At 38.3% G+C, this 17,013-nt stretch overlaps 2 protein-coding genes across 5 annotated transcripts in view; one reads left to right on the top strand and one right to left on the bottom strand.

Annotated features, from left to right (window-relative positions):
* Positions 1 to 17,013, bottom strand: part of DCP1B (decapping mRNA 1B) — a 71,948-nt gene that overhangs the window by 22,421 nt on the left and 32,514 nt on the right. For both annotated transcript variants that reach the window (XM_066369081.1, XM_066369082.1), the window contains exons 4-5: positions 12,452 to 12,518; positions 9,861 to 9,996 (exon numbers count right to left, since the gene is read on the bottom strand). In XM_066369081.1, coding sequence (XP_066225178.1) covers positions 9,861 to 9,996; positions 12,452 to 12,518 — 203 coding nt within the window. The remainder of the gene's footprint in view (positions 1 to 9,860; positions 9,997 to 12,451; positions 12,519 to 17,013) is intronic.
* CACNA1C (calcium voltage-gated channel subunit alpha1 C) overlaps positions 14,913 to 17,013 on the top strand; it is a 777,231-nt gene continuing 775,130 nt past the window's right edge. For all 3 annotated transcript variants that reach the window (XM_066369078.1, XM_066369080.1, XM_066369079.1), the window contains exon 1: positions 14,913 to 15,381. In XM_066369078.1, coding sequence (XP_066225175.1) covers positions 15,243 to 15,381 — 139 coding nt within the window. In that variant the 5' untranslated portion in view covers positions 14,913 to 15,242. The remainder of the gene's footprint in view (positions 15,382 to 17,013) is intronic.

Raw genomic sequence — 17,013 nt, 5'->3', positions numbered from 1 at the left:
GGTTACTCTGAAATACAGTCGATACTGGCCAGGTAGAATAAATGCTTAATTGTTTCCCATAACTACCAATTTTCTGAGGCAAAAGCTAATGTTCTAGTACCTCCAAAGATAGTCAACAATTATTTTAGTTTTGTTTTACATTTGGGTTGCGTGCTCTCTCTCATCATCAGGAACTCATAGATTATATATAGTCAGTGGGTTTCAATCCACTGCAGTCATTCTCGTTGATGTCAAAATGTGTTACTTTGGTTGATGGTCCTGTCAAGCTGACCACTGTGTGCCCCTTTCATGTGACCCTCTTTGTTCGATTTTCAGACCCCAGACCTGAAATCAGGATTTTCTTTAAGAGCCCTGATACCTTTTATGAGAAAATAGTATTAAGAAAAAAATATTCTGGGGCTAGAGGTGTTTATTGCTATTTGATTGTCACTTATTTCTAGGTCTTTTTAGGGAAAAAGTTAAGAACTACACAAATATTTAAGAAATAAAATGTCAACTAGTTCTGACATTTCCACAAAACTTAACAATATACAATTTTAACTAAATTCATTTTTTTCTCTTACATTGAAGGTTTGTTGCATACCCATCACTCAAAGTCAAATTGTCTTACCTCACCTTCTATTTGGTTTTCTTTGTGCCTCTCCCCTCCCCCCCCCACCTCCCTTTCCTCCTATCCCCTCCCCCTAGTAACCACCACACTCTTGTCCATGTCCATGAGTCTCATTTTTGTGTCCCACCTATCTATAGAATCATATAGTTCTTAGTTTTTTCTGATTTACTTATTTCACTCCGTATAATGTTATCAAGGTCCATCCATGTTGTTGTAAATGATCCGATGTCATCATTTCTTATGGCTGAGTAGTATTCCATAGTGTATATATATATATATGTGCCACATCTTCTTTATCCAGTTATCTATTGAAGGGCTTTTTGGTTGTTTCCATGTCTTGGCCATTGTAAACAATGCAGCAATGAACATGGGGCTGCACGTGTCTTTACGTACCAATGTTTTGAGTTTTGAGGTATATACCCAGTAGAGGGATTGCTGGGTCATATTGTAGTTCTATTCTTAATATTTTGAGAAACCATCATACTTTATTCCATAGTGGTTGTACTACTTTACATTCTCACCAGCAGTGAATGAAGGTTCCATTTTCTCCACAGCCTCGCCAACACTTATTACCTGTCTTGTTGATAATAGCTAATCTAACAGGTGTGAGGTGGTATCTCATTGCAGTTTTGATTTGCATTTCTCTAATAGCTAATGACGATGAGTATCTTTTCATATATCTATTGACCATTTGATTTGTATTTCTTCCTGGGAGAAGTGTCTGTTCATGTCCTCTTTCCATTTTTTTTTATTGGATTGTCTGCCTGTTTCTGGTTGAGTTTTATGAGTTCTTTGTATATTTTGGATATTAGGCCCTTATCTGTGCTGTTGTTTGGAAATATCATCTCCCATTTAGTTGGCTGTCTATTTTGTTGTTAGTTTCTCTTGCTGAGCAAAAGCTTCTTATTCTGATCTAGTCCCATTCATTTATGTTTGCCTTCACTTCCTTTGCCTTTGGAGTCAAAATCATAAAGTGCTCTTTATGGCCAAAGTCCATGAGTTTAGTACCTATGTTTTCTTTTATGTAATGTATTGTTTAAGGTCTTATATTTAGATCTTTGATCCATTGTGAATTAATTTTAGTACAAGGAGACAAACTGTAGTCGAGTTTCATTCTTTTGCATGTGGCTTTCCAATTTTCCCAGTACCGTTTATTGAAGAGGCTTTCTTTGCTCCATTGTGTTGTTGGCCCCTTTATCAAAAATTATTTGATCATATATATGTGGTTTTATTTCTGGGCTCTCTATTCTGTTCCATTAGTCTGAGTGTCTATTTTTCTGCCAATACCATGCTGTTTTGATTAGCATGGCTCTATAATATAATTTAAAGTCAGGTATTGTAATGCCCCCAGCTTCGTTCTTTTTCCTTAGGATTGCTCTGGCTATACGGGGTTTTTTATAGTTCCATATAAACCTGATAATTTTTTGTTCCATTTTTTTTAAAAAATGACATTGAAATTTTGATGGGAATTGCATTAAATTTGTATATCGCTTTGAGTAATATGGTCATTTTGACTATATTTATTCTTCCTATCCAAGAACAAGAAATATTTTTCCATTTCATTGTATCTTTTTTTATTTCCCTTAATAAAGCTTTGTAGTTTTCATTATATAGGTCCTTTAGGTTCTTTGTTATGTTTATTTCTAGGTATTTTTGTTGTTGTTGTTGTTGCGACCAAGAAGGAGATTATTTTTTTGAGTGCGTTTTTTGATATTTCATTGTTGGCATATAGGAAGGCAATAGACTTCTGTATATTAATTTTGTATCCTGTGACCTTACTGTATTGGTTTATTGTTTCTAATAGTCTTTTTGTGGAGTCTTTGGGGTTTTTGATGTATAGGATCATATCATCTGCAAAAAGTGAAACCTTTACTTCTTCTTTCCCAATATAAATGCCTTTTATTTCTTTCTCTTGTCTGATTACTCTGGCTAGAACTTCCAGCACTATGTAGAATAAGAGTGGAGAGAGCAGACAACCCTATCTTGTTCCTGATTTTAGAGGAAAAGTTCTCAGTTTTATGCCATTTAATATGATGTTACTGATGGTTTGTCATAAATAGCCTTTATTATGTTGAGATATTTTCCTTCTATACCCATTTTGTTGAGTGTTTTAAACATAAAATGGTGTAGTATTTTATCAAATGCCTTTTCTGCATCTATTAATAGGGTCATATGGTTTTTGTTCTTTGTTTTGTTGATATGGTGTATTACGTTAACTGTTTTATGTATGTTGAACCATCCTTGTGATTCTGGGATGAGTCCCACTTGATCATGATGAATTATTTTTTTAATGTATTGTTGTATTTGATTTGCTAGTATTTTCTTGAATATTTTACCATCTGTGTTCATTAGAGATATTGGTCTGTAGTTTTCTTTCTTTGTGTTGTATTTGCCAGGTATTGATATGAGGGTTATGTTGGCCTCATAAAATGTGTTTGGAAGTATTGCTTCTTCTTCAATTTTTTGGAAGACTGAGTAGAACAGGAACCAAGTCTTCTTTGAATGTTTAATAGAATTCACTAGTATAGCCCTAGCCGGTTGGCTCAGTGGTAGAGCATCGGCCTGGCGTGCTGGAGTCCCGGGTTCGATTCCCGGCCAGGGCACACAGGGGAGGTGCCCATCTGCTTCTCCACCCCTCCCCCCTCCTTCCTCTCTGTCTCTCTCTTCCCCTCCCGCAGCCGAGGCTCCATTGGAGCAAAGTTTGCCCCAGTGCTGAGGATGGCTCTGTGGCCTCTGCCTCAGATGCTAGAATGGCTTTGATTGCGGCAGAGCGACGCCTCCTGGTGGGCATGCCTGGTGGATTCCAGTCGGGCACATGCGGGAGTCTGTCTGACTGCCTCCACCTTTCCAACTTAAGAAGGATAAAAAAAAAAAAGAATTCACTAGTATAGCCGTCTGGCCCTGGACTTTTATTTTTGGGGAGGTTTTTGATAGTTGTTTCTATTTCCTCTCTGTTTAGGCTTTCTACTTCTTCATGACCCAGTCTAGGAAGATTGTATTGTTCTAGAAATTTATCCATTTCTTCTAGATTGTTAAATTTGGTGGCATGTACTTCATAGTGTTCTACAATAATTCTTTGTATATCTAAGATACCTGTGATGATTTCTCCTCTTTCATTTTGGATTTTGTTTATATGAGTCATTTCTCTTTTTTCCTTAGTGAGTCTTGCCAAGGGTTTATCAATTTTATTGATCTTTTCAAAGAACCACTCCTTGTATTATTGATTTTTTCTATAGTTTTTTCTGTTCTCTGTTTCATTTATTTCTGCTCTGATTTTTATTATTTCCTTTCTTCTGCTGGTTTTAGGTTGCCTTTGTTCTTGTTTTTCTAGTTCCTTAAGAAGTAGTTAAATTGTTTACTTGGGCTCTCTCTTGTTTATTTATATAGGCCTGTAGTGATATGAACTTCCCTCTTATTACTGCTTTTGCTGCATCCCCAAGATTCTGATATGTCGTATTGTCATTTTCGTTTGTCTGTATCTTTTGATCTCTTTTATTTCTTCTTTGACTCACTCATTTTTTAGAAGTATGTTGTTTAATTTTCACATTTTTGTGGGTTTACTTTTTTTTGCAGTTGAATTCTAGTTTCAAAGCTAGAATTCAGAAAATATGCTTGGTATAATTTCAATCTTTCTGAATTTGTTGATGTTATTTTTGTGGCCCAACATATGGTCAATTCTTGAGAATGTTCCATGTACACTAGAGAAAAATGTATACTCTGGTGCTTTGGGATGAAATGTCCTGTAGATGTCTATCATATCCAATTGTTCTAGTGTTTCGTTTAAAGCCAATATTTCTTTAGATTTTCTGTTGGATGAACGATGTATAGCCAACAGCGATGTATTGAGGTCTCCAAATATGACTGTATTTTTGTCAGTTTTTATTTTTAGGTTAGTAGATATCTTATATATTTTGGTGCTCCTTGGTTTGGTGCATATATATTAAGAAGTGTTATGTCTTCTTGAACAATGTGCCCTTTATCATTATGAAATGATCATATTTGTCTCTGATTACATTTGCTATCTTGTAGTCAGCATTGTTAAATATGAGTATGACTACACCTGCTTTTCTTTGGATGTTATTTGCTTGGAGAATCGTTTTCCAACCTTTCACTTTGAATTTGTTTTTATCCTTGTAGCTTAGATGTGTTTCTTGAAGACAGCATACAGTTGGATTTTCTTATTTAATCCATTCTGCTACTCTGTGTCTTTTTATTGGTGAGTTCAATCCATTTACATTTAATGTAATTATTGACACTTGAGGGTTTCCTATTGCCATTTTATATATTGCTTTCTGATAGCTCTGTATCTTGTTTGGTTCTTCTCTTTTATTTGTCTATCATTTGTTTTTGTTTGGTTGTATTTCATACTTCTTTCCTCTGTTTCTTAAGCCATGTGTTTCTGTAGTGGTTTTTCCAAGAGTGGTTACCATTGAGTAATAGAAAGGATACATATCATGTTCATTGTAGTACATTATCTCATGAGTGCTTCTGCACTCCATCCTCCTTTGCTACTGTTAATCTTTGTCCTTTCCCCTTTTTTGTTTTTGTTGTCACAGACTAATCTTGTTTTTATTGTAATCTTGATGGAGCTTTTACTTGTAGTTTTGTTTTGTTTTCTTTTGTTCTTTGTATCTGGTCAGATAACCCCCTTTAGTATTTCTTGAGTGGGTGTTTTCTGATGATAAATTCCCTCATCTTTTCTGTATCTGTGAATGTTTTTATTTCCCCTTTGTATTTGAAGGATAGCTTTGATGGATATAGTATTCTTGGCTGGAAGTTCCTCTCTTTCATAACTTTAAATATTGGGGTCCACTCTCTTCTGGCTTGTAGAGTTTCTGCTGAGAAATCTGATGATAACCTAATGGGCCTTCCTTTATATGTTGTATTCTTCTTTTCCCTGGCTGCCTTGAGGATTTTTTCTTTGTCATTGGTTTGTGATAATTTCATTATGATGTGGAATAGGTCTATTTGGGTTAAGATAATTCAGTGTTCTGTTTGCTTCTTGAATTCGAAGCTCTAATTCTTTCCACAGGCTTGGGAAGTTCTCATATATTATTTGTTTGAATATGTTCTCCATTCCATTTCTCTCTCTTCTCCTTCTGATATACCCATTATTCTTATGTTGCTCTTTCTGATGGAGTCAGACAATTCCTATAGGGCTTTCTCATTTTTTTAAATTCGTGAGTCTCTCTCTTCTCTCTGTAGTGTCTCTAGTTGCTTGTCTTCTATGTCACTAATTCTCTCCTCTACCTGGCCTGTTGTATTAGCTAAGCTTGTTACCTCGTTTTTCAGTTCATGAATTGAGTTTTTCATCTCTGTTTGATTCATTTTCATAGTTTCAATTTCCTTGGTGATGTATTCTTTTTGTTCATTGAATTTGTTTTTGAGCTCTCTAAATTGCCTTTCCATGCTTTCTTGTATTTCCCTGAGTATTTTCAGGACTTCAGTTTTTAATTCTCTGTCATTTCACTCCAAGGTTTCCAAGCAATTGAAATATTTTCTATAGAGTTTTCCTCACCTATATGAGCTACATCTCTGTCTTTTGTATCCATGATATTTGATTTCTTTTTACTTAATGGCATTTGAGAGTGGTATTGTTAATAACACTAATAAGAGATGATAAAAAATTGAAAAAATACAGTGAAATAATGAAAATTCTATTGTGCTAAGTGGAACAAAAACTACACAGAACACAGAGCCAGAGTTGGGGAGGGGGATGACAAAGAAATAAAAAAAAACAAAGTAAAAAAAACACACAAAATGCCACAAAGAAAAAATTTGAATCCAGAATAAAATAATTTGTTTGTAAATGACAATTGAATGAGAGAAAAAGTGAAAGAGAAAAGAAGAAGAAAATAAAAGAGTTAAGGTTTTTGGAATGTAACCCTCATAAAAAAAAAAAAAGAATGGAAAATGTAACACCTATGGGTAATAAAGTTCAAAATGAAAAGGAAATAATAAGATGGAAAGAGGATAAAATGACCAAAATAAAAAAAAGAAAAGATGAAAAATACAAGAAAAAAATGGAGAAAAGTTATAAAAAATGTGATTTTTTTCCTGGTTTTGAGAGGTTATTTTCTTTTTTCTTTTTTCCTTCTCTTTTTGACTGGTGGTGCTGTACCACAGGTTTTGCCCCTGCAGCACTCTTGAGTAGGGATTTGCAATTGATGTGTCACTATGGCAGTGACATAAGCTAGGCCTGAGTCTCGTTGGTAGGCAAGGCTTGTTAGGGTCTCCGACAATGGGAGAGTCAGTTTTCCCGGTGCCTCTCTTCATGTCTCTCCTTTCTGAGCCAGCAGTCTGGGGACCCAGCTGTGAAGTAGCCCCAGCCACTGCTTGCAGAGCAAGAGGCTCTAAGAGCTACCAAGTTCCCCCTCCAGCCCTGCTCAAAGCACAGTTCTGGTTAAGGTTTTGCCAACCTGAGCCACCAGCGTAAGCAGGCAGGGCAGGGAGCTGACTGCTTTTCAGGTGCCTTTCTAAGAGCCTCTGGGCATGTCTAGTGTGCCTTAGCACTCTGAGGCTCTACTCTCCCCAGGCTTTTTTCCCTTGTGCCCTGTTGGAAGCCCACAGCCCAGCCCACACAACTTCTGCAGTGCTCTTTGAGGTCTGCTCCACAGGAATACACTTTGTAACCTGTATCAGCTGGCAGGAAGTTGTCCCAACCACTGCTTGCAGAGCAAGAGGCCCTAAGAGCTGCCAAGTCCCTCCTCCAGGTCCACTCAAAGCACAATTCTGAGTAAGGCTTTGTAAACCAAAGCCACCAGCAAAAGCAGGCAGGGCAGGGAGCCAATTGCTCGTCAGGCTCCTTTCTAAGGGTCCCTAGGTATGTCCAGTTTGCCTCAGCGCTCTGCAGTTCTTCTCCCTTGTGTCTTGTTTGGTAGCCCACAGCAAGCTGTTTGCGTGCCCAGTGTCCAGCCCCCACCACTTCCACAGTGCTCTCTGAGGTCTGCTCCACCAGAATGTGTTTTATAGCCTGTATTAGCTGGCAGAGGCACCCCGCCCGGACAGGTCCAGGCCTAGGGATCCCAGCCCTGTGCACTTCCTGCACTGTTGGTCAGGGAGCCAGGACCACACAGAAACTCTGGCTACAGCCCACGCATAAGTCCACTGCTGACAGTCTCCGGCCTAGCCCCCTCCCTCGTCTACAAACATGTGTGCCCATGCCAGAAGTGCCAGGTAGAGCCATTCACACACCACCCACAATCGCAGACCAGGAGCGAACAAAGCCCAAAGACACTCTGGTTCCAGCCTCCGCAGGAAACCCGTTTGGCCACTTCTGCCAGAGTCGGCTGCTGGCGCTAGCTCTGCATCTGCAATCTCAGGCTGAGCCGCTGGTGCGCTCTCTCCTCGGCTTGATCATCTGCCCTGGTCCAGCTTCTTCCCTTGGCCTCAGCCCTCCTTTCCTCTTGGTTCCAAGCAAAAGCGGCCCTTCCTCAGATCAGTGAGGAAAGCAGAATACTCCGTTCTCCGTCTTATTTCCTTCAGAGTGGATTATATATTCAGCCACCTTTTCACCCAATCGTACCTTTGTTTGGTGTATGTGTATTTAAGATGCTCCTGAGATTGTTTTTCTGTCTCTATTTGTTGAATTTGTTGAAATTTCAGGGGGAAATATCGGGAGCACCCCTCACAGCGCCATTTCTCTGATGTCACTCAGGCTCTTTTCTCTTAAATTAATTTTTGCCTGTTTCAAGGGAGTGCTAATCTTTTACTTCTTCATTCATTTATTCATTTTTGAGATAGACAAGGAGAGAGAGACAGGAACATCAAGCTGCTCCTATATGTGCCCTGACCAGGGAATCGAATGCCAACTTTCGTGATCTGGGACGATGCTCCAACCAACAGAGCTATTCAACCAGAGCTTAATTTTTTTTTTAATTTGATTGATTTTAAGAGAGATAGAGAGAGGAAGGGAGAGGTGGGAAGGGAGAAGGGAAGCATTCATTTATTGTTTCACTCAGTCGAGCACTCATCGGCTGCTTCCCAGTGTGTGCCCTGACCAGGACTGAACCTGCAACCTTGTCATTTCAGGACAACACTCTAACCAACTGAGCTAACCGACCAGGGCCTTACTTCTCAATTTTTGTAAAAGCACTTTATAAAATAGATAAGTTAACCCTCTTTCTGTAATATGGTGTAAATATTTTTTCTTCATTTTTAGTGTTCTTTCACATTACTTGTACTTTTTTATTTTTTTTTATTTTTTATTTTTTTTTACTTGTACTTTTTTAAAACCATGCAATACTTTATATTTTTATTTAATGTAGTTGAATTAATTGCTTTTGAGTTTCGAGTCACAGGAAGATTTCCTTTTCCCAGATTATAAAGAAATCCATTCAAATTTTCTTCTGGTACCTGACTAGTTTTATTTTTACAGTTAAATGTCTAATATATTTTTAATTCATCCTGTATATGGCATGAGGCAGAGATCCAATTCTGTATTTTTCCAAATGGCTAACAGGTATCATAACACCATTTATTTAAAAATCTACTCAAATAACTGATTTGGGATTTTCATATTTGTCATATCCTAAATTTCATATACACTGGGGTCTCAACTTGGACTTCCTCACCTGTCCCACTGGTCTAGCTGGCTATTCATGAATCAACACCAATATCACTCTTCTGTATGCGTTTAGGCATCGCTGTCTTAGTGCCAGGTGGGTGGAGTTTGCCCGCCTCCTCTCAGCAGTGCTCTTCTTGGCCAGGGTTATCCCCAGCTATTCTTACTTGTGTATTTCTCCACAAGAACCCTATAATCTACTTGTCTGATACCAGAATATAAAAAAAGAAATCAATTTGTATTTGTTTAGGAATCGTCTTAAATTTATCAATAGATTTATTGGGAAGTGAGAACTTGAAGTTTTATATCCTTATCTAAGATTAGGACATATATTTCATTTGTTCAAGTCTATTTTTATGCCTTTCAGGAGCATTTAAGCTTTCTTTATATAGGTTTTGCTTATTTTTTGCAATTTTATTCCAAAGAATTTATATTAGTTTGTTGGTATTTAAAAGGGGTCTTCTAGTAGATCTTCTGATTGGATAATACTTATATATATGAAGGTTACTGATTTCTCAGGCTACTTTTTAATCATGTAGAAGTAGTCTTCTTTAGCCTATTAAAAGCAAATGAAGATTTTATTTTTCATATAATTTTGTTTAGTGGGAAGGAATAGTGCAGGTAAGCCTTTCTTAATGAGTGCATTCCACAATGGGAATTATGTACCACAGAGAAGACAAAACTCACCTTTGTATATTCATCTTTGGCCTTGGTGAGCATTTGTAAGATATCTACTTCCTTTCCCTCTCCTGAACTGAGGGTCACTGGGGAGATTCCTGCTCCGGCTCCTTGATGGGCTTTCAGCTGTTCATAACGAGTGAGGCTGGAAAAGTAGAGGAGAAGACTCACACAGGAAAAACCAATTCAACACCCATGATTTCTAAAACCATCCAATTCCCACCCAGTTGCTTCTGTCCAGAAATAAGACTGCTTGAGAACTAGAAGAAGAAAAATGAGAGCTGAGGTTCTGAATACACTGACAAGGCATATGAACCTGGAGTAGGGGTAGGCAAACTCTAGCCGAGGCCCTGTGGTGCCTGTAAGACAGGCATGTCACAGACACAGCCATGTGGTGTACAGCTGCCTCCTCACACTAACCAAAGGGTTGAGTAGTTGTGACAGACAGCGTAGCCTCACAGAAAAACATCGACTCTGGCCTTTTTCAGAAACAGCCTGCCAGCTCCTCACTTGGAGCACTAAAAGGGCTCCCTCATTGCCGAGGAGACCCAGTTTCTGAGTTCTGAAAGACTGACTGTACAAGTGGCTCGGCAAATCACTCTCCCCCCCTTCATTACAAGTGCCTTCAAGTTGGAGCAAGGTCAATTCCACCAGCTCGGACCTTGTGATTCTCAGGCAGTCAGCACAGCAAAGATGCCATTCTAGCAGAGGGGCATTAAAAAAACAAGCACTGAGGCGTGTTTTCTGTTTTCCTGAAAACAACACAGAAGGGAGACCAGATTGCTCCTACATGCTGCTAGGTGGCACTGATAATAAAAATACTCTTCCCTTTTGTGTGCTTTTACTTTCAACTCAAATTCTTTTATAAAAGCCATGAAGTTAGTGGTGGAAGAGATCTGAGAATTCATTGCAAGATTTAATTCTACATGAGGAAGGGCTTGAATCCATACACATCAGTTGCTATTGCTAGTCAACAATCAATTTCCTGCCCAGCTGTTAAGTAATTATTGCAGAATGCTAACCATTTAATGTGGCCTCTTGGCTGAGCTATAGGGAAATTTTTAATCTACATGAAATCCTGCTATTATTATCCACTGCACAGTTTACAATAACATGAATGTTCTAAGAACTAGTTGTTATAGTGGTAAATACCAGTTTGAACACAATCACCATCTGAAAGCTGAGCTAGTTACCTAAAATTAGCTATCACAAGCTAGAATTTCTGAAACCAATTATATTTATTAAAAAATGTTCCCCAAGTCTCACTTTTGGGGTCCTTTTTTACTAATTTCATTGCCCAACATTTATAATTGGAAATTGTTCTTTTCCATATGGAGATGCTTTGTCAAATGGTGTGGGCTGCAGCCACACTATGTGCTCAGCTGAGTCCAGTGACCCTGAGACACAGCATACCAGGGGTCCCCAAACTACGGCCCACGGGCCACATGCGGCCCCCCCTTAGGCCATTTATCCGGCCCCCGCCGCACTTCTGGAAGGGTACCTCTTTCATTGGTGGTCAGTGAGAGGAGCATAGTTCCCATTGAAATATTGGTCAGTTTGTTGATTTAAATTTACTTGTTCTTTATTTTAAATATTATATTTGTTCCCGTTTTGTTTTTTTACTTTAAAATAAGATATGTGCAGTGTGCATAGGGATTTGTTCATAGTTTTTTTTATAGTCCGGCCCTCCAATGGTCTGAGGGACAGTGAACTGGCTCCCGGTGTAAAAAGTTTGGGGACCCCTGCAGCATACATTCTGCGGCTCTGAAGCAGCTCCATAAACAGCAGGAAAATAACTACCTTACAGCACCAGGCCCTGGGGCTCAAGAACTGGTCAAAGAGCTAACCAGTCACAGAGAAAAAAGCATGCTTACCTGGGCCTTCTTTCAGTGAAACCAGGGAAGGCAGGAGTGGGATAGTCAGGCAGTGATTTAAGTTTCCCAAAATACAGAATGGGACAAATCACAAGATTAGAAGAAAAAGAAACTAGTAACCAGAGAGAGACAGAGAGACAGGAAGAGCTAGACAGAGAGAGAGGCTGTCTAGTGATCACTAAATTAATGTTAACTCATATATTCCCACAGAGGTGGAAAACAAAGACTGTCCTGTGTACTCAACAGCGTCCACGGTGAGAGGGCGTTCTGAGCCTCTACAAGTACGGGTGTGCAGTTCAAGGAAGGCACTGAGGGCAGGAAGGACATGAAAGATGGACCTCGGAGGATCTGGAGCAGCCTTTTAGAATGCCTCTGAATGTTCTTTTTACTAATAGACATACTGGTAACTTTCAAAGAAAAAAATGCTAAATTACAAATAAGGAAGATACGAAGGAAAATTGCTATCTGGAACGACTCCTATGACAGGCATTTCACACATGCAGAAAAAATGAGGTGAGCCATCCCACATGATGAATGTTATCTAGAAAATGTAAAAGGGTGGATTTATGTCTATTTTTCATTTCTATAGTAATAGGCAGTATTTTACCAACCATTTGAAAAGGCTTGCTGTAAGAGACATATTCTTTTAAGATTATTATGCACCCTTAGAAATACAAACAAAAGCAGCAGGTCCTGAAAAGTGGTATGTAGTCATTCAGCACTTACTTTTTCATAAGCTCTGCAATTCTTTGGCATTCTTCCTTATCATAGAACCAAATTCCATAAATGGACACTGTAAAAAAACATATCAAGCAAATGGTGAACATCTTTAAAACTACGAAATGAAATTCCCTTTCCATCTTGAAGGAAAATATACAATTATCAAATAAATGAAGCAATCATTGGAATTAAAGCTTGAAAACCTTGCACTGGAATATTTTAAGCCCACAGAGAAATCTGTAGTAGTCTCCTGCATGGGTGTGCACTAGCACGCGCACACACACACACACACACACACACATCCAATCAAGTTTGTTGTCCTTAAAAAGACAGCACCTGAACATAATAGGCATTTGGTAAATACTTTTTAACAAATGACTACAAATTGAAAATGAAATCAGAATTTCTAAACGCTTGGCTTTGAAACATAATGCTTCTATTGCATTTGCACATTTCACACGCATACTACTTCTTCAAGGATTCAGAAACCTGATACACAAATTAGGCCTAGAAAGCCCCTCCTTTCTCCTTCTCCCAGGTAAATGTTCACTAAGAAATTGGCTTGGTAAGATGTAAGTTAGGGTGTGGTATAGGAAAAATTAAATTCAGTAATAAATCTCTGACTTTAAAATGTCTGTACAGAAAATTTACAACTGTCAAAAGCTTAGAAATGACTATGACTATCATTTAGTAATGAATGAAAAATGTGGTATAATGTAGCTGCTATTGATTCATTTAACAATTTTCAAATTATTAGTATACTTTGGTACCTATGTACCTCATTTTTATAGCAAAGGCTAAACAGTTCCAAGCACATGTATAAATACCTAGTTGAGGATCTAGTGGTATTAATCATGTAAGTAATGTACTCATTAATACACCTTTTTAAATCTTTATTAAAATAGCAGCAATGTTATGATAAGGCGCTGAAAACCAACAAGATGTATTTTTAAAAGGAAAAACATTTTTTAATTTATACTTTAAATGTATAATTATTTATAATAAAAATTAATGTAAATTAAATTTCAAAACATTTAAATATTATTTGGTCTTAAAACAGCTGTGATATTTTAACTACAACTTTTCCCCCACTCACTTGACCAATGCATCAGTGTGGAATTTCTGCTTCTTGTAGGTACTGTCAGACATCAAAAGGTACAGGAAATGTCTTTTCAGTGCTTTTCAAAGAAGATATTTTTAAAGATACCTTATAAATCTGAATTACTAACTTGCCAAAGGTGGCAACAGAATTTTAACTTTTTGTATGATTAACTTACTAGGAGTCTTTATCTACCTAGCTGCATGCGTGAAGGGGAAAAAGTGGAAGAAACCAGCTCAGAAATACATATACATATCGCCCTTTAAAAATGAGAGTCTTTTGAAAAAGAACACTGAGTTCTGAAGTCAATGTGCTGTAACAGCCTTTATGTCAAATAGCAATTCTTTCATCTCAAGATCATTAAGTATGTATCTTAAAACTTTTTATTCAAGGTTGTTTTCTTCCATCAACATTAATTGCCTACCCTGATTGCCTACACAGATTCCTACATACTAACCCACCTAGCTTCATGTTCTTGTAAGTACATGACATTCAACTACTTAATAAGTCTGACTAACTTTAGATATTTTGATGGCTTTAACTTTAGTTACAAAACTAGGAACGTGGTCTATTTTTTGGTTACCCATCCCCTTCCTTGGAGACTGAGTCTTCTAAAACTATCAGAGGAGAAAGGTGGTGGCATGGGGGAAAATCACAGCATAACTAAAAAATTCAAGGGAGCTCAGTGGCAAAGGAAAACCAGCTATTTGTGTCTCATCAGTAGAACACATTAGTAAAAATATTTTGAGTGTCACTTTTTTTGTGTGATGTTACACATTTGTGGCATTTGACATAAGGTACTAGATTTTCATTAGGGTAGGATGCCAAGGAAACTGTTGGTAGAAATAGAAATGCAATTTGACAATATCGTTACCACAAGATAAGAAATGCAGATTTAAGGAGGGAAGATGTTATGAAAATATCTTTCGATGTCAAAGAATAAAGGAAGACTGGGTTTCAGATTTAAAAAGACCATTCTGAAATAGCTCTTTTCATTCCAGTTAATATTTAGTTTGAATATAAAAGTAAATAGCCAAGGGGGGTGAAATGGGGTCGGAAACAGATTTGCCAACAGTCCTGGCTACTGAAAGGTAGCACCAAGATTAAATATCGACTGGGCATAATTTTTTTCTCCCTAAAATAGTTTTGCCACTTGAGCTACATTCCACTGGGAGAGGGGCAGTGAATTACATTAAAGTGCACATTCCAACTGAAGTTTTCTTTTTCTTAGGCCCAAGGTCCGCCAACCCCTGGACAAACCTATCACTCTTCTACACAAGAGGGTGTATCAGAGCAGCTTGTGGTGACAAATAAAAGCCAGGGATCATCATGCCTTAGGGAGGTGATGAGCTGATGGGCTGACAGAAACCATCAACCTCCCATTTCAGTCCCAGTTTTCCTGTAAAGCCATGGGGAGAGAAGCCTATCCTTATGTAGGCAGTGAGCACAAAAAGGAAGAAAGAAAAAGACAGGCTGAAAAGAACCACAAAAGAGGTGTGGTTTTAAGACTCTAAAATTTAAAGTTAATTCCTGTCACCTAAATTGGCAGATATGAGATACAGGCGCATTAATTTGTGCAGCACAGAAAAGTGAGGGAATGGTTTCTAAGTTTTAAAAAATTATAAGGAGAAAAACTCATGAGCAGGATATTTAGTTATTTTTTTAAATCAACCTATTAGTACGCATCTGGAAATCACCATGCTCCGAGCGTTTGTTCAGCCCACAACGCCTGCATACCAGCCGCTTCCCAGTCACCCGTCCGCTGAAACAGAGGTGAAGTTTAAGGGCACTTTGGTGCATGAAGCTCAACTCAACTGTTTCTACACACCTCCTGGAGGTAAGAAACCCAAGTGTTGAAATTTACTCTAAAATACTCTAATGATGTCTAGAATGTGTGACTCCCACATTCTAAGGGCTCATCTTTTTGGCAGCCGTCTTAATATTTAATACAGGATTTTTAACAGCGTGTTTGTGAAATTATGTGTGAAATTGTGCCTAAATTGCAGTGTCCTGGTTTATATCATGATTTGGAAATTCTCAATTGAAAAAAAGTGGTATTCTAGGCAGCAGGCAATGCAATACTACCTCTACATATCTGCTAAAACACCAGTTTTCTACTTGCCTCTTAAAAGGCTGCAAGAAAGATTAAGGGAAGGAAAATTTCCATATTAGATTTCATGTCTCACGAGAGACAGCAGGCTGATTATATTTCATAATGGTATTTCCTTTTTAAATTTTTTCAGCAGAAAAATCTAAAGTCCATCAAATCTAAGAGGCTAGTTAAGAGGTCATTAGAAGCAATATCAAATGTCCTTAAATGCACATGCATTTGAAGCCCTTTGGTCCTTATTAGTGTGGTGCATTTGTTCATTCTGGATGCTCTTGGGGGATTTACTTCATTTAGTTTATGTTCCTAATAAATATTTTTATACAATCTGTTCTTTTAAGACATTTATCATTTTTTTGTGACAGAGACAGAGAGAGGAACAGAGATAGGGACAGACAGACAGGAATGGAGAAAAATGAGAAGCATCAATTCTTCATTGTGGTTTTTTAGTTGTTCATTGATGGCTTTCTCATATGTGCCTTGATCGAGGGGGGCAACAGCAGAGCGACTGATCCCTTGCTTAAGCCAGAGGAGCCCACACTCAAGTTGGAGACCTCGGGGTTTCAAACCTGGGTCCTCTGCATCCTAGTCCAATGCTCTATCCACTGCGCCACCACCCAGTCAGGCTCATTTGTTTCATATTTTACCCCAAATAACTTTCAACTCCAATCACAAATGGTATCTTACAACCTTTTAAAAAGAATTCATGCTAACATTTGTACAACTTTTAAAGTAGGACATATTTCTAATTCAGTCAGTAAGTAGATAATATATAATTATATAGGTTATCTGATAAGGATATCTGATGTGGTATTGCTCCTCTCTCTCTCTCTCTCTCTCTCTCTCTCTCAAAATCTCAAGTTTCTCTCAAAAGTATAGGAACATATATTTTTCTTGGTCAGTATGCAGCAAGTGGTATTTAAATTTCCTTTATGAGGAAAGTGGCAGTGTCAATTACACAGATCTCTTCTGGGCATTTCAGGATAAACCAAAATTTTAAAAAGTCCTTCAGCCTTGGCCACTTGGCTCAGCAGTAGAGCTTTGGCCTGGTGTATGGAAGTCCTGGATTTGATTCCTGGTGAGGGTACACAGGAGAAGTGACCATCTGCTTCTCCACTCCTCCCACTTCTCTCTTTCCCTTTCTTCTCCTGCTGCAGCCATGGTTCAAATGGTTTGAGCAAGTTGGTGCCGGGTGCTGAGCATGGCTACATAGCCTCACCTCAGGAGCTGAAATAGTTCAGTTGCTGAGCAACAGAGCAGTGGCCCCAGATGGGCAAAGCATCGCTCGATAGGGGTCTTGCAGGGTGGATCCCAGTCGGGGTGCACGAGGGAGTCTGTCTCTCTGCCTCCCCCTCTCACTTA

Source organism: Saccopteryx leptura, chromosome 2, assembly GCF_036850995.1.
Source record: "Saccopteryx leptura isolate mSacLep1 chromosome 2, mSacLep1_pri_phased_curated, whole genome shotgun sequence".
NCBI classification, from domain to species: Eukaryota; Metazoa; Chordata; class Mammalia; order Chiroptera; family Emballonuridae; genus Saccopteryx; species Saccopteryx leptura.
This window is presented reverse-complemented; position numbering and strand designations above follow the sequence as displayed.